Consider the following 26,120-nt stretch of genomic DNA (forward strand, 5'->3'; position numbering starts at 1 on the left):
GCTATTTGGGCTCACAACTTATTTGTATGATGGGCCTGGGTATCCTATTTTGGGTTGTTCTAGACTTAGGGACCCAATGAGATCACTTTTCTCTCTTTCTCTACGTTTTCTTCCTCTCAGACTCTCTTTTTCTCTCTCCTTTCTCCTCACAAAAATTGCCTCTCCCATCCATTCATTAGTTTTTCCTATTTATAGCCCATTGTTAATGGGATGATCATCATTATCCTTTTAACTAGTGCAAAGAGAGGTCCAATGTTGATAAATTTAAGTGGATGTTTAAATACGAGTGGCTTTGGAAATGGTTCCAACTATAGCAAATGTGTTTGACAGCAGAGTTTCCTAAGGTTTTGCCTAGCACTCAAATGGCGATACGACTAAGCATGTGTATATCGTTCGGGGATGATTTTCCGAGCAGTATGTGAGTGGGGCACCCGCAGTCCGCTTTTCAAGTATCCGGACAACACCTAGCTTAAACTTGTAGTTATTGTGGGCTTGGGGCGGGATCCTTAGCGGTGCAGAGGTTGGACCCCCGGCCCATATTATTAATTCATGGCCCAAGGCCTAAATGGACTTGGATGTTAGGTGCCGTACAATTACCATAACAGAATGATGTAGTAGAAAGAAATAATCGTTTAATTCTTAATATGGCTAGAAGCATGTTGAAGAGCAAGAAAATACCTAAAGAATTTTGGGCTGAAGCTATAGATTGTGCAATCTATTTGTCCAATCGTTGCCCCACAAGAAGCGTACAAGGAAAAACCCCACAACAAGCTTGGAGTAGGAAGAAGCCTATAGTTTCCCATCTTCGTGTGTTTGGGAGCATTGCATATGCACATGTACTAGATCAAGAGAGGTCCAAGCTAGATGATAAAAGCAAGAAGTGTGTGTTGATTGGGTATGATCCAAGTTCTAAGGGCTATAAGCTCTATAATCTAAGCACCGGAAAAGTCATTGTTAGTTGAGATGTGGAATTTGACGAAGAAGGCACATAGGATTGGAGCACCGAAGAGGAAGAGAAGTATGATTGGAGCACCGAAGGTAATGAAGTTCACAATGGCTTCATCTAGATATGCACTATGGTAGTAACAACACTGTATTGATATTTTTCTCTATGCTCTTGAACTCTCACAAGTTGAATAGATGGAGGCTCAAGTCTACTTTGAAAGTCTCTAGTATAGTGAGATTGAGAGAAACTTGGTTATACAAACCCTAACCGCAAATACAGTGATTTCTCTCTCTGAAAAGCCTCTCTAGGGAGAGCTTATGCTGTCCTTTAAATAACACAACAAATGGTCCTGAATCGGGCTTTAAACGAGCAAGTTATGAGCTTTTTTGCGTTTCATATTTTTACTGATATCGCAATCTCAATCGATTGAAACAGGTGTCAACTGGTGTCAAAGTGATAGTTTCGATTGGTCAAGCCAAATGTCAAAGTGACACAACCAAAACCTTTGTTTTCTTGCTCTGAACTTGATTCTTTCTTGATCTAAACTTAGGTCTTTGTCTTGGACAATAACATACATCTTTAACACACACTCAAGACTCACCAAAAACAATATAAATGGATTACATTTGATGAGGATTTGCCAACCTAAAAATATGGACTCTACAATTAATTTATCTATATATATTTAAATTAAATTAATTACAATCCAATGGTTGGACTAATGAAACATTGTACAGCTTTGGTAACAGTTCCATTTGGTTATGATAATTATGCTTTAAAATTGTGTCAAATACAAGCCTTGATGAGAATCATTGTTCATTTCTATGCGCATTTAATCGGTGAGTTTTAAACTAATTAATTTTTACAGATCTCTATTTGTTGTATTTGTATGCAAATATATTATTATTTTTATTAATAGCATTAGTTTGTTTTCTTGATACATAATCACAAAATAAATAAATTTTCATAATATATATAAACAACATAAACATCATCGGTTAAATCACTCATTAGCCTTATTGGGCAAAACATGCTAACATGACAGATTATTGGCCTTACTGTGAATAATATAGCCTTTTACATCAGATCCTCAAATTCTAAGCTCCCCATGCACTTGAAGCTGCGACAAGAGCAAGAATTACACGTTAGAAGTGAGAACATCAAAGGATTAAAGTTAAAATGCCAAATAAGAATTAATAGTAATAATCAAAGATGCCATGTACGTGAATTTTGTACAGAACTAAAAGTTCAGAGTTCGAACAACTCCATGTCATTTATCCTTGGCTAGTACTCTACTAAATTCTTCAACTTTCTCACACCTTTGTGTAATTAAACCCAAAACTATGTAAAACGACGCAAAAACTTGTTTTGCAAAATTTATAATTGAAAATGTAATTTAAAGTCACGTTTTTAAGTTATTAAAATACATGTGTGTATAACAAACAATGCTCGCAAGCCAAATATTACTTATAAGGTATTATCTAAGGTATGAAAGTATTAGTGTTTTTTTTAAAAAATTGATTGAAACATTAAAGAGCAATATATTTGCAAGTTGCAACCAATATGGACATAGCTACCATAAGGCCATTAGATTCAGGGGAAACATTCTACATGCACCTTGGAAATCAGCCAGATTTTTATATGCTCGGTCTTGATGACGAAATCTAAATGCACGAGTTGAACTATATAGGATATACGTGATGCCCCAATTTGATTGATTGTGTGATGTGTGTGGGTGTGTAATGAGTTCCATATTGGGTATTTATTGGGTAGATCTGGGCTTTATTAACAACTACAAAGAGTCTCAATTGTGACTAGTCATTTTGAGGTATAGCGCAGATGTGACTAGCACTTTTCCTTGGGTCGTTACATATGGTATCAGAGCCGGTCCAGTAATCCTGTATGGTCTCAAAGACACTACCTCACAAAGTGGGTCCTAATGAGGACGTTAGGGATTTAAGTGGGGGAGATTGTGATGCCCCAATTTGATTGATTATGTGATGTGTGTGGGTGTATGATGAGTCCCACATCGGGTATTTACTGGGTTGAACTGGGCTTTATTAATAATTAAAAGGAGCCTCAATTGCAACTAGTTTTTTTGAGGTATAGTACAGATATGGCTAGTACTTTTCCTTGGATCGTTACATATGGTATCAAAGCCGACCCGGTAACCCCGTGTGGGCTCGGAGACACTACCCCACAAAGTGGGGCCTAATAAGGGCGTTAGGGATTTAAGTGGGGGAGATTGTGATATTCTAATTTGATTGATTATGTGATGTGTGTGGGTGTGTGATGAGTTCCACATCGTGTATTTATTGGGTTGAATTGAGATTTATTAACAACTACAAAGAGCCTCAATTGCGACTAGTCCTTTTGAGATATAGCGCAAATATGGCTAGCGTTTTTCCTTGGGTCGTTGCATATGGTATCAAAGCTGACCCGGTAATCCCGTGTGAGTTCAGAGACACTACCCTACAAAGTGGGCCCTAATGAGGACGTTAGAGATTCAAGTAGAGGAGATTGTAATGCCCCATGTATGTGGGTGTGTTTTTCCTTGGGTCGTTGCATATGGTATCAAAGCTGACCCGGTAATCCCGTGTGAGTTCAGAGACACTACCCTACAAAGTGGGCCCTAACGAGGACGTTAGAGATTCAAGTAGAGGAGATTGTAATGCCCCATGTATGTGGGTGTGTGATGAGTCTCATATCGGGTATTTACTGGGTAGATCTAGGATTTATTAACAACTACAAGGAGTCTCAATTGTGACTAGTCCTTTTGAGGTATAGCGTAGATGTGGCTAGTGCTTTTCCTTAGGTCGTTACAATATATAAACGATTAAACTGATCATACGAATTACCTGTTCGAGAAAGATCAAAATCTGTGTCCTGACCAACCTGCCACGCAAAATAGCCAAGCAATCCCTTTCCCTTAGCATATGTAACCTTGGTAGACGTACTATTCGTATCATCGTAACCAATCCATGTCGTCCCAGAATAGCAATAGTTTGTAACAAATGTGGAATTATACTCTGTTGTGGCAGTATTCTCGGCTATGAAATCCTTGATTTTGCTATAAGCTATCGCATTTGATATAGCCGCTCCATTAGCAGGTGCAAATATTCCATTATCATTAGCGTTCACTAGTCTCCATTCATAGCCATAAAATGGAACACCGAGTACCAATTTTTTGGCAGACACACCTGCCTGAATCCAAGCTGCGATACCACTATCCCCACTATCTTGGCTTGTTGGATTGTACAAAGCCGCAGGAACTCCAGTCAAATTCCGTGTTCCTGAAGTAAAGTCATAGGCCATAACATTGACCCAGTCCAAGCTGTTTGATATAGCCTGAATGGGATAACTCAAGCCGGAATGGTTTGAAGAGTAAAAGAAAGCTGCAACTAGGAGCAATGGTGTATTTCCTGAGCTTGTGGCCTCATTAGCCACTGCGGCTCTCCACTCGTTGAGAAGTAAACCAAGGTTGTTAAATTCAGTAGCTGTGGAGGGGTACTCCCAATCAAGGTCAAGGCCATGAAAGTTGTTAGACCTTGCTAGTTGTATTGAGGTATCTATGAATGATTTGCGGGTACTAGCTTGGCTAGCCATTGAAGCAAAAGTTGGGGCTACAGCATTTCCTCCACCGATGGATAAGAGGGTTTTAACTGAAGGGTTTTTTTGTTGCACAGTCTGAGGGAAGGTTGAGAACTGAGCTGAGTTTGAGGAGGAAATGGTGACTTGGTGTGTGGTTTGGTCGAGATCGGCAAAGGCACAAAATAGATGGGTGAAGAGTGTGGAATCTATGCCGGAAACAGACAATCCTGTGCCAGGAAACCAGTATGCAGCTTTCACTTCAGTTTGTCCCGCAGAGAATTGTAGTTGGAGAAGGAAAAGTAGAGTAGAAAAAATATACTGAAGGGTTTTGGAAGCCATTGAATTGGGAAGGATAGTATAGTATAATCTTGCTTGGTAGGTTGGAGATATATATATATATATATATATATATATGATTGCTTTAATGGATGATGTGTTTTATGGATGCAAATTGCGTATAAGATCGTTCCTTTGAACTTTCAATGAAGACTCAATGAATTTTCAGTGAAGACTTTCTGTGGAGTTGATTGGTGTACGGATGCAAATTGCGTATAAGATTGTTCCTTTAAGGCTATTTGCTGATGCTGTGTCGGTATTATACCGCTAATTAAGGCTAGAAATAAGGTTTCATAAATTACGGAAGTTGTAATCTATGTTAGAAAGAAAACAAAAAATTGATGGGCCTTTCCTCTCACTCTCACAAACACTCACAAACTACTTAGTGTGTAGAAGAGACTCACATTCATAAATTAAATAGAGAGAGAGTGGAAAGGGAAGAGTTAGAACACTTTAATGCTTTGTATTTCTCTTCAACTCTTGTATAGAACTTGACGGATGAATAAGTTTATATGGTACGCCATCTAACCTCTAATCATGCTACATCTATTTTTCTAATTCTTACATTCATAAATCCCATACATAACTTCTATAAACCTCCCACTACATTAACTTATGAAACTCACACTTATTTATGAAAGATTAATTAAAAACAAGTTTAACTTCTAACATCCCCCCTTAAACTTGTTTTCTTAATCACTCAAAGTAAAGCTCATAGCTTGTTGCATGTGTCATACTTGAATGGTTTAGTGAGTATATCTACAACCTGATCATGTGACTTCACAAACCCAAGATGAAATTCCTTTCTTGCAATACATTCTCAAATAAAATGATATCTTGTGTCAATGTGCTTGCTTCGATTATGAAAGACTGGATTCTTCACCAGAGCTAGTGCTGACTTATTGTCCACAAATATCTTCATAGTTTCTTCTTGAAACATCTGCAACTCCTTCAACAAACTTCTAAGCCAAATTGCATGACAAACACTGGAGGTAGCAACAACATACTCAACTTCACAAATGGAAAGCGTCACGATTGGTTGCTTCTTAGATGTCCATGTAAATGCAGTATCACCCATATAGAATACAAAATCAGTAGTACTCTTTCTCTCATCCATGTCTCTCACTCAATTACTATCACTGTAGCCAACATGTTTAAAATCTTTAGAGGGTGAATACAACAGTCCATAATCCAATGTACCTTTTAAATAGTGAAGAATTCTTTTCAAATGAGTCATCATCGGTGCTTCCATGTAATGACTAACCAATCTAGCGCCAAAAAAAATGTCTGGTCTTGTGCATGTTAGATACCTAATACCTCCAACCAAACTCTTGAAGAATGTTGGATTAACCTTCTCTTCATCATCATGCTTTGACAACTTCACTCCACATTCTACAGGGGTGCTAACTGGATTGGAATTTAAGATCTCAAACTTCTCAAACTCCTCAAGGTAGCCATTCAAATATGTAGATTTTACATCTATTTGGAAAATTCTTCATCGATTCTAAGCTGCTAAAGTAATTAGAAATCTTATAGTTTCCAAATGAGCAACTAGGGCAAATACCTCACCACCAATCTTGCTTTGAATCTCTTTACCTCTCCTTTTGCATTCTTCTTCAACTTGTACACCCATTTTACACCAATTGTCTTCTTTCTAGTTGGAAGAGTTGCAAGCTCCCATGTATCATTTTTCCTTATTGCCTTCATCTCTTCGTCCATAGCATTTCTCCATTTTTTGTCTCACACTGCTTCTTCAAAACTTATAGGTTCACAATTAGCAAATAGGCAAAAAAGTGTTACATCATCTGTAATCTCTGTTGAATCATAAAGATCTTGGAGATTTCTCATTTTTCTTGGTCTTTCACTAGAACTTGCTTCTAGTAGAGATGATGATGATGAACTTTCATGAATAGGAGATGATGTTGCTGGTGATGGAGGTGGAGAGAGAGAGAGAGAGAGAGCATTTTTCATTAAATAAAGAATGTAATACCATACATATCTTTTGAGAAAGTACAATCTCCCTCTAACCATATTGGTGTCTCCTCTTACTAAACTTCCATTCTTCAATCCAAAGAGCATATTCTACAACTCAGTGGGCACCAATTGATGCCATGTAAACCTAATCTCTCTCTCTCTCTCTCAAATTGCTTGGATCAAAATCTTTCCTAATAAAATTTCTTTGGGAGGACTAGTATCTTTTGAAAAACTCTAATGTGAGTTATTGTGTCTTACTATTCCATCTTTTCATACACTATTGTTTACAAAAAAACACTTTTCATACACCATTTATAGTCCATATGTCATGGTCGTAACAAAAATTGTAAACATACTCTCTCTTCTGACCAAGCAGCCGAACCATTCAATGAAATGTGCAATAAATGGCACGTGAAGAAGACGACATCCACTTTTCTAGGATAATTGGAGCACCAATTTCACCTACTCTCCACCAACTTGGAGCACCAGTCGACAAAACTCATTCAAATCTCACAAAATGCACATCTGTATCATTTGAGTGAAAAATTAAAGGAAAATAAAAAAAATGCGTATTTTCAATTTTATTATAAAAATTTTACAAATTGATAAATCAACTATGGGTTCACATTGATATTATAATAAATAAATTTTTTAACTTTCTATTTTACTTAATTGATTTTATAGTTATTACAAATTTTATTATATAAAAGTCGTAAATTGTTGTACCAATTTTCAAACAAAAACACAAAAAATATTAAAAATATATATTTATTATGTTGTTAATGTTAAACTAATCATATTTATGAACACGTTAGTTAATAAGTTTCCTATGATTTTAGTGGTCTCCCATCCCCTTTGCTTATTCAATTGACACACTCTACACAAATAGGCGCCAGTGGCTTCAACTTCTGCTTCTCTCGAGTGGTTATAACTCCCATCTCATGGACAACTTGTGGCAACGATATAGTAAGTTGTTGTATCATTTAATATTAATTTTAATGCTTGCATTATTTTTTATGTTAGTTTTTATTATAATTTGAAATTTATTAAATACACGTTAGTCTTTTGCAAGTCTTTTAAAATTTTTATATAATTTGAAATTTATCTAATCTATCTTTGTCTTGAAATTTATCAAGATTGTGGTTTGTCTTTGATTAGTTTTATGAGACAGACTGTGGTTTGTCTTTGTTTTGACTATGTCTCCCTCTTGAGTTTGAGACGTTTGAGAGAGAAAGGAGGTGAGTTGGATTTGCATCCCTTGAAATAATAGTTGAATATTTTAATCAGTTGTGCTAATTTTTTATTCCGTTTTATTCTTTTGTTAATGAATAGTAGCACTTTAGACAAAGAGAGTGATTATTCCTTAGCAAACAACTTTTTGAGTTTTAGAGAGGTTGTTAACTCTCTAAAATAGAGAAACTTTTGTATCTGCCGATGCCGATACTGTTGGAGATGCTTTCACTACAAAACCTAAATTATTCATAAATAGTTCAATTCACTTACAACACTAATTACAATATCTGCGTGGTTGAGTTAAACGGATGAATATATGAAAATATGCATGTCTTGCTACCGATTAGTAATATAGGTACGTTATAATATCAAATTTTGATTGTTTAATTAGAACACTTTTCTCTCCATTCCATTCAAAAATAAGTGTGAAAAAAAATCACTATCTTCATTTGGCATCACATTCTAATTATCTGACCAAGTCTTCATAATAAAAAAAATAATGAAGTTGTTCAGTGTCATGCAATTTTCCAATGGTAGATGTAAGGACGCAATTTGGTTCCTAAGCCCAAATGGTAAAAGGATCTAGGTCAAGAGAGCCCAATACAATGAATTTGTAGAGAGTGGGATAGAAAACTTGGCTCTAATGAGTTGGATAACTGTTAGGTTCTAAATGTTTAGAACAATTGGCAAATCGTGAACACAAACTTGTCTAGATATAGATCTTAGAGTCTATAGGTTTTATTAGACAAGGCTCAATGTGATTCAAGTCAAGATTCAAGAACATACAAGCTGCAGAAAGAAGATTTCATAATCTGTCTGGCTCGACCTATCGAAAGACAGGCTCGACCGATCGAAAGTCGTATCTGCAGAATTTTAATTAAACCCAAACAGTAGTCCAAGCCCATTTAGGATTAGGGTTTCTAATCTACTTCTCCCAGTATATAAAGGAAATCCTAAGCACGTTTTTGTGTGGCTTTTTAGAGAGAAAAGAGTGTGCCTCTTTTGTATTTAGGGTTTTGTTCCTAAAAAGCTCTCTTATGTTTTCTACCGGTGCTATTCCTTGAAGAATCTCAAGATCCGGTATTATTGAAGTTGCTACCTTCTCTTGTCATCAAAGGTGTTGATGATCTAAACCTTCAAGGATGGTCTTGGAGTCACAAACAGGAGTGTTTGTGTTGCTAAACCTTTGAGTGGGATCTCAAAGTCACAAGATTTTGTGCATATCATAAGATTTTGTGCTCAAGAAAGTGTAGCACATGCACAAAAAGAACATAAGGTGAAGCCTCTGTAAAAGTGCTTAATTCTTGAAATCTAATTGGTGTGTACTATTAGGCTTGATGCCAAACTCACATAAACTTAAAATTGGAATGTATATTATGAGGCATAAATACAAGAAAATTACATGATTGCAAGCTTATGATCTAGGAGATGTGGGAGTTATATGATGTAACTCTTTAGGTGATAGTCTCTTTTAAATTCTTTGTGATGAATTTTGTAGACTTTGTGATTAATTGCTATTCACATATCACCTCACATGTATCTCAAGTTTTTGCTAGTTGCACACACTACACAAGTTACTCTTTGTTAAACTTGGTACATTATATTGTGTGTGCTTTTGTTGTGGCTATCCAAGATTAAAAATTCCTTGATTTTAATGCAAAATATGTTTAAAGTTTGAGAATTGAGGACAAATTGATTGAAAAATTTGGTTTTGGAAGATCTGGGTTGAATTCAAGTGTTTTTGAAAAACTTTTCGTCTCATACTCATGCATTTCATTCATGAAATATTGTGCTTTGAGGAGTTTCTGCATTAAATTGTTTTTTTTTTTTTTTCAAAAATTTGATTTTTCCATGCATCATTTATGTTTAGGATTCACATGCATTGCATTGTTTTTTGTATCCATCTTGCAGTTTTGCGGTCATATCTCTCATTGTTTTCACACATAACATGCATACACTTTGCTACATTGGGTACTCAACTTGATCAAAATATTGATTGATTAATTTTTGAGCTATGTACTTTCTAGTATATGCCTTTTTTATGTGTAAACTGTAGAAAATATTTTTCTTAAGAGATATGATGGATAATCAATGTGCAAATATTTTCTCTACTCATGCATCTGTTTATGGGTCACATAGTGCCACGTTTGCATTTTATTGAAAGAGAGAATATTTTTTCTTCATGTGTATCCTCAACTTAGTTTTTTTAAAACTTGGTTTGTGTTTTTTTCTTTATCCCCACTCCCTTTATTTTTCCCCAAAACTGTTTTTCCCAAAACTTGTTTTGTTTTTCCTATTTTTATAGGGGGAGAAATTTTTTTTTAACCTTTGTGGTTCTTAGGGGGAGTTGTTGTTCTTCATAAGGGGAGTTGTCTCTATTTTGTCTTACTCTGTTGCGTATATTTTCTGTCTATCTTCTGGTTAGGTAGTCTTTGTCAATACGTGACAAAAAGGGGGAGACATAGATGACCTGTTTTTTTGTTTAAGGGGAGAATATAAAAACTTTTTGATGTATCTAACTTAGGGGGAGAGTTAGAATTTACTGTTATTTTTAATATTCTGTTTCATATTATTGTTTATATGTCTTTCTTTCCACACATGCGGTGATGTGTTTGTTGAGTGTTTCAGGAAAGACAGGTGCATTCTAATCAAGACCTTCTACCTCTTATTGCAACTTCTAGGTTAGGAGTCTTAGATTGGGATTTGTGATGTAATTGGGCATTTTATTATATTGGGTTGTTCTTGTATTTGAGCATTTCATTTTGTATGAAAGTTTTGTCACGAATTGCCAAAGGGGGAGTTTGTTAGGTTCTAAATGTTTAGAACAATTGGCAAATCGTGAACACAAACTTGTCTAGATATAGATCTTAGAGTCTATAGGTTTTATTAGACAAGGCTTAATGTGATTCAAGTCAAGATTCAAGAACATACAAGCTGCAGAAAGAAGATTTCATAATCTGTCTGGCTCGACCGATCGAAAGACAGGCTCGACCGATCGAAAGTCGTATCTGCAGAATTTTAATTAAACCCAAACAGCAGTCCAAGCCCATTTAGGATTAGGGTTTCTAATCTACTTCTCCCAGTATATAAAGGAAATCCTAAGCACGTTTTTGTGTGGCTTTTCAGAGAGAAAAGAGTGTGCCTCTTTTGTATTTAGGGTTTTGTTCCTAAAAAGCTCTCTTATGTTTTCTACCGGTGCTATTCCTTGAAGAATCTCGAGATCCGATATTATTGAAGTTGCTACCTTCTCTTGTCATCAAAGGTGTTGATGATCTAAACTTTCAAGGGTAGTCTTGGAGTCACAAACAGGAGTGTTTGTGTTGCTAAACCTTTGAGTGGGATCTCAAAGTCACAAATGGGGTGTTTGTGTTTTGCAAAGGCCAAAGAAAGAAGAAGTCCGTGGATTCGGAGTTTGCACGTGGTCGTGTCAGTAAGTTCTACTGGTTGGTAGCATTAGGAAGTCGAGCGGGGGTGCTTGTAAGTCCTCTTGTATGAACTTCGATTCTTTCTAGTGGATTTGCTTTTTACCTTGAGGATAGTTAGGTTAAATCCTCCCCAAGTTTTTTACCGGTTTGGTTTTCCTGGGTGATCATATCATTGTCTTATTTATTTTCCATTACTATGCATGATATGATTGTTTGATTGTGATAATCTAGACTAGGAATTTGGACTAAGTAACAACTTGACTAATTACTTAGGTTAAATAAATTGTTTTAAGGGGTCTAAAAAGAATCAATAACAACTATAATGGATCCAAATCACAATAAAACAAAGATAGACTGGTTTTATGTAAAGAAAATTGTTCTTGGCACAATCAGAGGAGATTAGTTCTTGTATATATTTCTTGAATTTGGTTATATGCACAGTTCTTGTTGCTATAGTGTTTTTCTCTTCATTTCCCGATCCCTCTCCCTTTGGGTCTTCTTTATGTTTTATACTATTTTCCTTCCTTCATCTCTACCCTCCACGTGTAGATTAGATTGTTGGTGTTGATTCTTATCCCATCAGCACCTTCCTAAAGTCTTTGGGGAGCAACTGTAAAGCTGAAAATTACTATCCATGTATCACTTCTTCATTAATGCGGCTAGAGAGTTAGCTACAGAGCATTCAATGTAGTGGTAGCAACTTTCTCTTAGATAGTATATGGCTTTCCTCTATCCTATGCTTCTAGGATACTTGTCCTTATCAACAAAACCTCCTGGAATGTTGCTTTAAATGGCAGACCACACCTTCGGACCTCGGATTTGCTCAGCCGATGATTCATTCATCCTCAGACCACCTTCTTGGACTCTAATGACCAAATCTCACCTCTTCATTCACTAACATGGACTCCCATGACAGTGTTTTACCTATCCTCAAATTGGGCCCCCAGCCCAATATATGTATAGATACATACTACTGGGCCTATCACCCCTACTGGGCTTCAAAGCTCAGTATAGAATCCCACCAGGAGTCTCCATTAGGTGCTGTAAAGAAGGAAACTAGCATACTAATAGGCAAGACGGAGAAGTGGTCATCCCTATGATTGCCTTTTTGAGGGAGGGATGAGGATCCCTATAGACACAGTTACTAAGGATTATCTAAGGGCTCATAGATTAGCTTCCACCCAATGTGCCTCGAATATGTTTAGGATTTTAGGAAGCATAGATGCCCTCAATGAGAAAATAGGCTTAAACCTTCCCCACCACAATGTCAACTGGGTCTATAACCTCCACCACCTAAAAGGGCAGGGTTACTAACTAAAAATTAGGTAACCCGAGGTTAGGCTCATTTCATGCCTCCCTAACTCCAACAAAGGTATGAACAAGGATTTCTTGATCGTTTCAGAGGAGTGACACGATGGCCTCCCCTGCCCAATGAGAAAGGGGAATCCAAGTGGGGTTTTAGGTCTAGGTTTATTACTTGAAAGTCACCTCTTTTCCCTTGACATGTTTTGTACCCATTTGCCTATATTTATGCTTGCAATTGGATTTTTTCCTATGATTTGTGCCATTTTCTGTTGACAATGTTTTTTGTTTTCCGAATGGTTTTGTAGATAAGCATGCCGCCGTTCCGAACTTTAACCTTGTCAATTAGCAGAGCCTAGACAAGATCCTTAAAGCCGAGGTGTTCATTCATAGTGACGGCCAACTAAGAGCGGCACACCTAATCCTAGGCTACACTCCACTCTCATCCAGCTTTGAAGCACCAAAGTGTGTGATAAAGGCAAAGGACCCACACCTGCAGTTGATCAATGTCACCATGCCTGGCTTTCTCAACTCAGGTCTAGGATCACAAGGTGTGCTGAAAGTAGAACCAATCTTCCAGTGTAAGGCTAAGGATGAAGCGACCCCCTCACTGCCAACCACCAAAATTGAAGAAAAAGAAGAAGAAGAAGAAGTAGTTGAAATTTTTTATTCCGAGGATGATTTTGAGGTGTTCAATCAACCTCAATCTCTAGAAGCTTCTATTAGTAAATCCAGTCACCTACCTTCCGCCGAAGTAAGCTAAATACAAGGAGATTCCTTCGTTCCTAAAGCCATGGGGATACAACGCAAGCCCAGGATGGGTCTTTCGGAGGTTATGGAGTCTAAATCTGGGAGCAAGGCGCCAGAGAAGACTACTTAGTCTAAGCTTCCTCCCCTTCTGCCTACTCAACCTCTCTAATCTAACCTTGCCAATCATAAAAGGAAGAGGGATCAAAAGAGTCAAGAAGTGGTGGAAGGAGGGAAGGGCCCCTTCCCTAAGGAGGTTGAGCTTCAGAGGGGAGCTAAGTAAGCCAGGGTAGCACAAACCTTGGCAGATAAGAGAGGTGACACTCAAGTTGGGGTCCCCACCTGGACGCCCACCCTAGTGCTGGATGGAGCTCCCTTGCCTGTAGATGCCTCGATCAGAAATTTCCAGCAAGGGAGGGCCAGATACGTGGCTAATGCCGTGGAGCAGGCCTTACTGCTACTCGAAGACATGGCTAACTTAAGGTCAATGAGGAAGCACGAGGTCTTCCTTAGCTTAAAGAGAGACCTCATCCTGGTAAGTTCACTAATTGCTCCCTTTCCCCCCTTTTATTATTATTATTTTTTATACTCATACTTGTTTTCCCTAACCTTCATATATATTCTTCCTTGAAAGGTTGTCTAATCTGCACACAGGGCCGAGAGATAGTGAACAGCTTTCATTGAATGATGAAGGATGAGGAGGCCAAGTGTATTGCTGCCGTGGAGGCTTTCAGAGTGGTGAATAAGAAAGCCCAGGAGCTGACCACTAAGCTCACTGAAGCTAAAAGAGAGAAGAAAAGTGCTGAGGTAGCACTAGATGGGGCGGAGAGGCAGGCGGAGGCTCAACGCAAGCAGCTTTGCCAAGTCGAGGACGAGCTTTCTGCAGCCAGAAGCCAAATTAAAGTCCTAATGAAGAAAGTGGAGGAGGCCAAGAAGAAAGCTAAGCAGGATGGACACAACGTGGGTGTGGCAGAGACTGAGGAGCCCTTAGGGTCGAGGTCTCGGAGGTATGTAGATTCTACTGCCTCCAAGTATGGAACGTGGCCTTCAACCAAGCTAAGGTTGAGGCCTCCTTTGCCCTTAGGAGAGTAGAGAGAGTGTACTATCCTCCAACCCTCCATGCCTCAGGCTCCTCGGGCTCCAAGGTTGACATTGCCTTTAAAGAGGCAGATGAAGGCAAGGAAAGCCCAACCAAAGCTCTTCCTACAACCAACATCCCCTCCAAGGAGGTAGAGCTGCCCGAGGTTGCTGAAAAGGCAGCAGACAAAACTAAGGAAATGGCTCAAGATGTCACCCAGCCTCTAGTTACCCTTAAAGATCCCTCCAAGGAAAAAGAGGCTTCCCACAACATGGAGATTGTGCTGACAACTCTCCCTATACCTACCAAGGAAGACCTCAAAGGCAAAGGTCAAGCATCATCCACGATAGCCTCTACCCAACCTGCCAAGACTCCAAAGGACAAACTTGTAATAAAAATGAAGCCAAAAGTTGTCTTCTTCTTTTTCTTTTCTTTTTTTTTTCTTTTTTAAAAAAAAAAAATTGTAAATCAAATGGGGAAATCTCTCCATATGATGACAAACTTCCTCCAGTGACAAATATTCTTCAAATTCTTGGACCTGATCATGAGACTTTAGCCAAAGGCACGTCCATTGGAACTGTGAAGTTTGAACCTGAACTAAAAACTCTCACATTGATCATGTTCTCCAATCTTTATCCACTGTCTAACACTGAATTCATCAATCTTGGAAGAGCACAATTCTTATGTGATCTCATCACAGGAGTTCTGATTGATATTTGTGCTCACATTTTCTAGACAATGGGGAAAACAACAGCACAAATAGCAGCACAAACATATCTTCTTTTCTGTAGTCTTATCATGAAAATCATAGTACTTAAAGGTGTTCGTCCGCCAAGAGATGGAATGATCCTAGTTTCGTCAACGCCCAATATCCATGTTATCTCTTCAAATGAGCAAAAGTCACTCTCTTGTAGAACGGGAAAAGCAAAATCTGTCCAAAATACCAAAGAGTGAATCTTTCCCTCATGCCACTCCTTTCGATAATGGCTCAACTACTCACACTACCCCTGGGCATACCGAGACTACATCTCCTCACACTCTTGAGTCGCAAACTACTAGCACTCAGCTAGGACAATCTAGCTCTCATGTTGACAGACTGATTATTTTAGTTGAAGGTTTGCATGAGCGTATATCAAGACTTGCAAATGTCATCTAGAGTCTGTTTTAGGGTTTCTGTCATAGAATAGCCAAATGGGGAGATTGTAAAGTTGTGATTTACAACTATTTTGTGTTGGCTTTAATTTCATGCCAAATTTGATTGTAATTATGTTTAATCTTTTGTATCCTATATTTTATGTGAGATTATATTGTAAGGGTTGTGTGTGAGAGAGAGTGTGAAGACTCAAGGCAATTCAAAACCAAAGAAGTTTTTACGGGTAGCTCGCGAGAAGCCTTCCCGCAAAGTGAAGCATGTGCTCAGCACATGACTGGAATGCGAAGAGTCATGATAGATGGTAATAGTTGATTTTCGTGAGTGTCTCACAGGTAAGGTTTTCCCGTGAGATACCCATGAAACAGTCTGTTTTGCCAATTTGTCATATCTGATACACCTTATCTCTTCCTAAACTATATATACCCACATATGTTAAGGGGTACTTTTCAAAGAGAAAACCCTAGCCACAAGTTTTGAGAGTTAGAGATTGTTATACCCATAATTCTCTACACAATCCATTGTGGTTTTCCTTAACTCCTACCTTTCTATTTCTCAATCCTTGAGAGGTTGATAGCCCAAACACTTACCACACCCATCTTGAGTGTAAAGTGAGGTTTTGGTGCTGCTGGTAAGCATTGGAAGAAGCCATTTGTTTAGTGGATGCAATCAGGCTAAATTGCGTGATTTGGAGAGCTAGAGAAGACAAAGCTTGGTGAAGTTAGTTGGTAGTAAGAGCTTGGAGGGCTCGAGTATATGGGATAGACTGGGCTTAGAGGATCTTTTGTTATTTGCGTACTCCAACTTATTCTCTAGTGGATCAATTTACCGCTTGGAGGGCAGCAGAGAGGTTTTTCACCGAGTTCTTTGGTTTCCTCTTTGATAACACATTGGCTTGTTATCTTGTGTTTGCATTCTTCTTCCCTACTTTTTTAGTTTTCATTTTATTACTGTGATTTGATGAATATGGCTTAAAGTAGTTATATTGTTTATTCGCTCGCATTTATTCTATTCCACACTTAGTTTAATTTAAAGTAAAATCAATCGAACTATAATTTTAATTTGGGGGGTCTAAACAATTCTTGTGTTTTCACACATTTTTGAGCTTCCAATTTTTATTTTTTTTTAACTGTTGTTTATGTTTCCAAGTTCTGTAATCCATTCACCCTTTTGTAATCTATTTGCCTTTTTTAGAGGCTTGGCTTAATGATAGTTGTAAGTTTTTCTTTCATACTTGTGATATTTATATGTATCCAAATATAGTTTCCGTTTCATTTAACACGTAGCCAACAGGACAATGAGATATAGCTCCATTTATTTATCTGCATAAGTGGTAGCATAGTTATCACACCTCACATGATCAGCAACAAGACAAGTTAAACCTACTAAGTCCACAATCTAGACAAAGTATAACCTTAACCTCAAAAACATACATAATGATAGAGTATCCACACATGTCTGACTCCACTTATTAGTAAGTCTAAAGGACTAGAGGGACAATCAATTCTCAAATAGATAATAGATATACTTGGTATACTTACAAATGCTTTAAGTGATGCTCATGAATATACCATGAAGGCCTCTGTTATTCAGCAGGACTGGTTCTATTTGATACTTAAACGAATAATAGAAAGTATTAATTTACCCAACGCATGTGGTTCGAGAAACCAGACATGACTAAGGTTTTGTTTAATACTTAAGAAGAGTGATTGAAGATATCAATTTACCCAAAGTATGTAGTTCAAGGAGCCAGACATGACCAAGGCTCTGTTTGATACTTAAATAGATAATAAGAAGTATTAATTTACCCAAAGTATGTGGTTCAAGGAGCCACACATGACTAAGGTTTTGTTTAACACTTAGAAAAATGATGTGAAGTATTAATTACAGAACCTTAGTCTGGTTCCTCGAATCACATACTTTGGGTAAATTAATACTTCATATCATTTTTCTAAGTGTTAAGCAGAACTTTAGTTATACCTGGATCCTCGGATCATATGTTTTGGGTAAATTAATACTTCACATCATTTTTCTAAGTGTTAAACAGAACTTTAATCATGTCTGGCTCTTAGGACCACATGCTTTAGGTAAATTAATACCTCTTATTATCTATTTAAGTATCAAACAGAGCCTTGGTCATGCCTGGCTCCTCGGACCACACACCTCGGGTAAATTGATATCTTTAATCACTCTTCCTAAGTATTAAACAGAACCTTAGTCATGTCTGGCTCCTCGGACCATATGCTTTGGGTAAATTAATACTTTCTATTATTCATTTAAGTATCAAATAGAACGAACCGTGCTGAATAACAGAGGTCTTAATAAGAAGTATTAATTTATCCAAAGCATGTAGTCCAAGGAGATAGACATGACTAATGTTCTATTTAACACTTAGAAAAATGATGTGAAATATTAATTTACCTTAAGTATGTGGTCCGAGGATCTAGGTATAACTAAGGTTTTGCTTAACACTTAGAAAAATGATATGAAGTATTAATTTACTCAAAGTATATGTTCCGAGGAGCTAGGTATAACTAAGGTTCTGCTTAACACTTTAAAAAATGAGATGAAGTATTAATTTAGACAAAGTATGTGGTCCGAGAACTCAGGCATAACTAAGGTTCTGTTTAACACTTAGAAAATGACATGAAGTATTAATTTACCTAGCGTATTTGGTCCGAGGAGCCAAGCATAACTATGGTTCTATTTAACACTTAGAAAAATGATATGAAGTATTAATTTACCCAAAGTATGTGGTTCGAGGAGCCAGACATAACTAAGGCTCTGTTTAACACTTAGGCAAGTAAGAGGTACAACGCATAATATAATGAACAAAAATATGGCAAAAAAGACTTTCATTAATAAAAATACCTTCGTAGGTTATTTACATTCCAAGAGTGTGGTACAACATTTTCATCTAGATCTTTGAGATAATATGCACCTATCCCAGCCATTGAGGTGATGCAATATGGCCCTTTCCAGTTGGGCCCTAACTTTCCCCATGCTGGGTTCTTTGCAGTACCTAAAACCTTTCTTAATACCAAATCTTCAGGCGCTAATGGCCTTAACCTCACATTGGCATCGTACCCTTGCTTAAGTTTATGTTAATAATACGCCAATTGAACTATGACATTTTCTCTTCATTCTTCAATTAGATCTAAACTCTTCTCTAACAGCCCATCATTGTTATCCAGAGTGAAAGAACTCGTCTGCAGTATTGGGAACCCAGTCTCCAAAGAAATCATAGCTTCGGCTCCATAAGTTATTGAGAAGGGGGTCTCCCTTGTTGACCTACGAGGTGTGGTCCAATATGTCCAAAGGACATATGATAGCTCTTCCATCCATTTTCCCTTTGCATCATCCAATCTCTTCTTGAGTTCGTTCACTATAACCTTATTGACAGTCTTGGCCTGTCTATTCCCTTGTGGATAAGCCGGCATAGAATATCTATTTGTCATATCTAGGTTACAATAGTACCTCCTGAAGGCTTTTCTGTCAAATTGAAGGTCATTATCCGAGATGAGGGTATGAGGAATCCCAAATTGGGTGACAATATTTTTCCAAACAAACCTCTTGGCATCCACATCCCTGATATTTGCCAGTGGTTCAACTTCAACCCACTTGGTGAACTAATCCGTGCCAACTAGCAGCCATCTTTTATTCCCTGCGGCCTTTTGGAAAGGCCTTACAACATTCAAGTTCCATTGAGCAAATGGCTAAGGCCTAGACAGAGAATTAAGAACTCCCCCTGATTTATGAATATTTGGGGCAAATCTTTGGCATTGGTCACACTTCTTCATGTACTCTTGTGCTTCCTTTTGCATGTTTGGCTACCAATATCCCTGAGTGAGGGCTTTGTGAGATAAGGATCTGCCTCCTGTGTGGCTTCCACAGATCCCTTCATATAACTCCTTTAGGAGTAGTTCTGATGCCTCAGGGTGTATGCATAGTAGATATGGCTTTGAAAAAGAGTGCTTGTACAACTTTTGGTCCTCGGACAGCCAAAATCGAGGAGCTTTTCTTCACACCTTGTCAGCCTCGGACTTCCCCTTGAGCAAGATATCCTCCTTAAGGAATAGCACTATAAAGTCCATCAAGCTAGGTCCTACTCTAATTTAGCGAATATGGACCATCTCTCTTCTCATCTCAGTAGGTTTACATGAGTCTTCAACAAGGATAACTCGAGGTAAGCCTTGTGCCGAGGAGGTTGCTAAAGTGGCCAAAGAATCAACATGTGTGTTTCCACTTCTAGGGATTTGCAATAAGTTGAAGGACTCAAACCTTGATTGTAAGTACCTAACCTGGTTTAAATATTCTTGCATTCTCACATCCCTGGCCTCTAACTCCCCCTTTACTTGGCCTACCACCAACCTTGAATATGAGAATATCTCCACCGCTCTTCCTCCCATCTTCTGAACCATAGTCATCCCTACCAATAAAGTCTCATACTTGGCCTCATTGTTTGTGGTCGAGAAACCCAACCTTAAGGATTTCTCAATAATGATTTTACCAGGAGAAATTACAACTAGCCCCACTCCTGATCCTCTTTGATTTGCCACACCATCAATGTATACCCTCCAAGATAAGGGTTCTTGCAAGGAAATCATGCCAACTAATTTTTCATCCATGCCCTACTTCTCAGCCTCCTCTTCCACTTAAGATTTAGCAAACTCAGCCACAAAATCTGCGAGGACCTAGCCCTTGATAGAGGTGCGAGGCATATACTTGATATCAAAAGCCCCTAAAATTGTATCCCACTTGGCAATCCTTCTAGTGTAATCAACACTCCGAAGTAATGATCGAAGCAAAAGTTAGGTTAATACAACAATTGTGTGGGATTGGAAGTAATGAGGGAGTTTATGTGTAGCATGTATTACTGCCAAAATGGCATTTTCCAATGGTAAATAAAGAACCTCGGCTTTATGTAACGACTTGCTTACATAGTAAACTGGCCTTTGCATACTGCTGTCAACCCGTATTAGCACCAAGCTCACAATGTGGGAAGCCACAGCAATATAAGCAAACAAGACCTCATCCACTTCGGGCCTGGATATAACAGGTCGCCGAGAAAGGTATTCCTTAAGCTGTTAGAAGGCCAAGGCATATTCCTCGGTTCACTCAAATCCTTCCCATTTATTCAATAACTGGAAGAAAGGTCTGCACCTATCCATCGACCTAGAGATAAACCGATTCAAGGCGGCAGTCATTCCTGTTAGTTTCTGGACTTCTTTAGGATTTTGAGGTGGTTGTAAACTGTTAATTTCCTTCGCCTGATCAGGGTTGACCTCAATTCCATGATAAGTAACCATATAGCCCAGAAATTTGCCTGATCCCACGCCAAAGGAACACTTGGAAGTATTGAGGCGCAGTTTGTGTTTCCTCAGTATCTCAAAAATATTCTCAAGGTTTCCCACATGCTCGGACACCACCTTACTCTTCACCACCATATCATCTATATAAACCTCAATATTTTTGTCTAATTGTGGCTCAACCATCTTGGTCATCATCCTCTGATAGGTAGACCTTGCGTTCTTCAATCCAAAATGCATCACTTTATAGTGGTAATTTCCAGTAAGAGTGACGAAAGTTGTCTTCTTTTGATCACCCAGAGCTAGTGGTATTTGGTGGTATCCCTAGAAAGCATCCAAAAAGCTCATCCGAGGATGGCCTACAGTTGCATCCACTAGCTAGTCTATTCGAAGCATGGGGAAAGGGTCCTTTGGGCAGACCTTGTTCAAATTTGTGAAGTCCACACATACTCGTCATTTCCCATTCTTCTTCTTCACCACTACAGTATTGACTAACCACTTAGAGTAAAACACCTCTTTAATAGCCCCAACCTGCTTCTGTTTGATTACCTCGTCTTTGACAGCATCAGACTGGTCCTTAGATGAGCGTCGAGATGGTTGCTTTTTGGGGATGACGGATGAATTGACATTCAAATGATGGCAGATGAAGTTTGGATCCACTCCAGGAGCTTCATAAGCACTCTATGCGAATTGATAAGAATGCAAATTGTAATATTTTTCTCCCTTAATGTTTAGTCTTTTATATTTATTTGGCGACTATATTTACTTATTATTCTTATATTTTGATTTAGGATGCAAACGGAGGCGTTAAGTGCAAAATGTAGCTAATTGGGCGATTTTGGATAGCTTTGACATTGCTTTGTAATCTAGGCATAACTCTCTCATCCAAGCTTCGATTGAGATGATTCAAGATGCTATGGAACCCCAAGACAAAGTTCTACAACTTTTATGTTTTGAGTTTTGAGAGATACGGGATGAATCAAGGTCAAAATCGGGCTTGAAGCTATTGTACCTGCACTGCTGACGTTCTGGAATGTTCCTTTTCCTGCAATTCTAATACGCAGATTTGATGGGGTTTATTTTCAGAAGCTTCCAGATCTGGTGCACGAAATTTCCAGCTGTAAAACACCACTTTCCTAGTTATATCAGGACTTTATTTTATTTTTAATATTTTTCCTTAATTAGTTAGATTTGGATATTATTATTGAGAATATTTTTAGGAGATTTTGTAAGCTTGGGAAAGGGGGAATTAATGTGTAAAAGGGGGAGGAGAAATCAAAATTGGACACACACGTCTCTCTCTCCCTTCTTTGATTTTTTTTCCTTTGAGTTTTCATCATGGCCCTACTTAGCTAAACTTTTATACTTGGTTGAAGGAAACTGAAGCCTAGGAATCAATAAAACTGTGAGATCTAATTTGTTTTTATTGTTCAATTTATGCTTTGAATATCGGATGTTCTTATGTGCCTATTTTCATGATTATCTCATTTAATTACTAGGAGGCCTACTAGTTTATTATTCGTCGCAATCTACTACTAGGTTAGATATCAAATCCGTAATTGTTTGATCTCTCTAACTTGTGAAGCAACCAAGATTTAATGATTTGCTGCGTCAAAAATTATTAGATCTTAGGAAGAATGCTCAACTAAATTAAATGCAACCGCTTATATTTGTGTTGTTTAGTTTCATCGATCTCTTTAATTCTTAAGGCTGCTACTAGATTAAACCTTTAGCACTTGTCTTGGATTGTTTAGTAGTTAGGGTTTATTAGATCGCTTGTTTTCTAATTAACTATGATTAAAGAGGGATAGGAAAATTGTTTTGATGGTGAATATTCAAAGTGTGAATTGATATATAGTTGCATCAATGATCAGTTGTAAAATTCCGATGGTGGATGTTGACTTAAACCAAGGTTTGATCTTTTGATTAATTTCGATACTTTAATTTGAATTGTTCCTTAGTTTTTTTTTTTAAATTTTTTTAAATTTTTTCATTATACTCCACCCCCCCTCCTTGTTCATATAGCATAAAACTAGGCTAGATACTCTTTATGGGAACGATCCTTACTTGCACTACTACATATATTTTTAGGAGTATAGGTTTTATTTTTGGTTACTTACGACAGGACACCACGAACATGTCAATATTCCTCTTAAGAAACACTATCATCTCTTCCTTCTCTCGAGGAGGCAGCTGAGCTCCGACTTGAAAGTACTTTTCTGAATCATCATCTATGACAATCTTCTCTAACTCCCCCTTCTGATGTCTCATCCATGGGTAACACTAGAATCCTTGATTGCTATAAATTCCTATCAGTAGGGACCGAGGATCCAGCTTCAGGCTGATGCATAATTGCAGCCACCAAACACTACCTAGCCACGAATTGGCTCCCAACCAGTTCCTCAATCTAATCCCCAAACGGGTATTTCACTTTCAAGTGAAGAGTGGAAGAAATAGCTCCCAGAGCATGAAGCCAAGGTCTTGCCATAATGGCAATGTAGGGAGAGTAAACATCCACCACAATGAAGTCCACCTCCACCACCTCTGAACTTGCCTACACGAATAGTCAAATCTGGCCTCTTAGAATAACAACCTTCCCATCAAAGCCCAACTGAGGTGAATCATAACCTGTCAAATCCTCAGGTTTCAAGTTTAGCGCCTTGTACAAATCAGGGTACATAATTTCTGCCCCACTACCCTAATCCACCAACACCCTTTTCACATTATACCCTTCTATCCTGAGGGTAACTACTAGGGCATCATCATGTGGCTGTATGGCGCCAATCTTGTCCTCATCCGAGAAACTCAACGCTAGTTGGATCTCTATCCTAACACTCTTCGGCTCAAAGTTAGAGTCCCCAATAGGTGGCCGAGCTATAGACATCACTTTGAAGGGATAAGAACCAGTTCTCCCTAGAACAGTGAGGATAACATTAATTATGCCCAAAAGGGCTTTTAAAGAAGCATCTCTCTAAGGTTCCAATCCTAACTGGCCCCCTTGCCTATTGGGTAGATGTAAAAATTGCTCTAACCTCCCCTTTCTGACCAGTTGCTTTAGATGATTCCACAAGGTTTTGCAATCTTCCGTGGTATGCCCTCGTTTCTGGTGGTACTGGCAATGAAGGTTTTGATTGCACTTCATAGGATCTCCTCCCATCTTATTTGGCTATTTAAAGTATGGCTCATTCTTGATTTTTTCTAAAACTTGATGTACTTGCTCTTGGAATACTGTGCTGGCCACCTGAGTAGCAGTAGGTCCAAATTGCCTAGCAAAATCTCTTCGAGGTCGATTATTGTTATATCTGTCCAACCTAAAATCTCTCCTATCCTGAGGGATAAATTTAGCTTTCCCTTTTCCCCTGCTGATAGTCTTCCTCGACCCTTTATACTCATCAATACGATCCATGAGCCGACGCACACTCCTTACAGGCTTCTTGGTTAACTACTTTCTCAAATCATGCTCGACAGGTAGGCCTACCTTGAAAGTCCTTATGACCATGTCATCAAAGTCCTCATCGATCTCATTGAACATCTCCCAATATTTGTCTGAGTACATTTTCAGAGTTTCCCCTTCTCGCATGGCCATAGACAATAGAGAATCTAAAGACCAAAGAACCCTACTGCAAGTCACAAATCAAGACCGAATGCCCTGGTGAGCTCCTTAAAGGAGTTAATAGAGCCCTCACTCAAACCATTGAACCACCTCATTGCCATAGGCCCCAGATTAGATGGGAACACTTTGCACATCAAGGCCTTGTTCCCAGAATGAATGGCCATCCTTTGGTTGAAATGGCTAACATGCTCCATTAGGTCCATTCTATTGTTGTACATGGTGAACGTTGGCTGAGTAAATCGCCAAGGAAGTTTCCCACTTTCAATCCTACGGGTAAAAGGTGACTTGGAAATTTGATTCAAAGTCTTGCTTATAGTGTCATTACCCAGGCCCTAGCGAGACAGACTCTCCCTTCTCCGCCAATAGTGATGATCCTGATCTCACGAAAAGGGCTCACTGGGAGGAGTCTTGGACCTAGGATGGTAGCTATTATCACTATCATCGTCAGAAGAGGGGTCAGAGCTCGAAAGGTTTCCTCTACGTTGCTCACAACATAACCTTCTTTGTAAATGGTCAATCTCCAGTTGCATGATCCTAGTATTCTGTTCACGAGAGAGGTGACTTCCACCTCGAGACTGACTTCCACTAATGTGCGTGGTATGCACGCTAAACTCCCGGTCCCTCCTCCGCTCGAAATTGAGGAACTGATCCTGATGCTAGGAACCAATAGATTCCCTCTAGTTTGGCCCTAAACCAGTTGCATGATCCTAGTAAGGACACAATTTGGTTCCTAAGCCCAAAAGGTAAAAGGATCTAGGTCCAAAGAGTCTAATACAATGAATTTGTAAAAATTGGGTTAGAAAACTTGGCTCTAATGAGTTAGGTAACAACTATAATGGATTCAGATAACAATAAAGCAAAGATAGACTAGTTTTATCTAAAGAAATTGTCCTCGGCACAATCCAAGAAGATCAATTCTTGTATATATTTCTTGAATTTGGTTACAAGCACAATTCTTGTTGCTATAATGTTTTTCTCTTCATTTCCTGATCCCTCTCCCTTAGGGTCTTCTTTCTATTTTATATTATCTTCCTTCCTTCATCTCTACCCTTCGCGTGTAGATTAGATTGCTGGTGTTGATCCTTGTCCCATTAGGACCTTCTTGAAGTCTTTGGGGAGCTGCTGTAAGGCTGATAATTACTTTTCAAGTATCACTTCCTCATTAATGCAGTCAGAGAGTTAGCTACAGAGCATTCAATAAGATGGTAGCAACTTTCTCTTAGATATTATATGGCTTTCCTCTGTCCTATACTTCTAGGATGCTTGTCCTTATCAACAAAACCTCCTGGAACATTGCCCTGGATGGCAGACCACACCTTTAAAACTCGGTTTTGCTTAGCTGAGGATGCATTCATCCTTGGACCACCTTCATGGACTCTTATGACCAAACCTCACCTCGTCGTTCACTAACACAGA

General features: G+C 38.4%; 1 protein-coding gene across 1 annotated transcript; it reads right to left on the bottom strand.

Annotated features, from left to right (window-relative positions):
- Positions 1–1,944: 1,944 nt before the first annotated feature.
- On the bottom strand, positions 1,945–4,902 carry LOC115978297 (class V chitinase-like). The gene is made up of 2 exons (XM_031100318.1): positions 3,805–4,902; positions 1,945–2,066 (listed from the first exon to the last, which is right to left on the bottom strand). The coding sequence occupies exons 1-2, from the start codon at positions 4,874–4,876 to the stop codon at positions 2,044–2,046; spliced, it is 1,095 nt and encodes a 364-aa protein (XP_030956178.1). The 5' UTR covers positions 4,877–4,902; the 3' UTR covers positions 1,945–2,043.
- Between the last annotated feature and the right edge of the window lie 21,218 nt (positions 4,903–26,120).

This window comes from Quercus lobata, chromosome 2 (genome assembly GCF_001633185.2).
Source record: "Quercus lobata isolate SW786 chromosome 2, ValleyOak3.0 Primary Assembly, whole genome shotgun sequence".
NCBI lineage: Eukaryota > Viridiplantae > Streptophyta > Magnoliopsida > Fagales > Fagaceae > Quercus > Quercus lobata.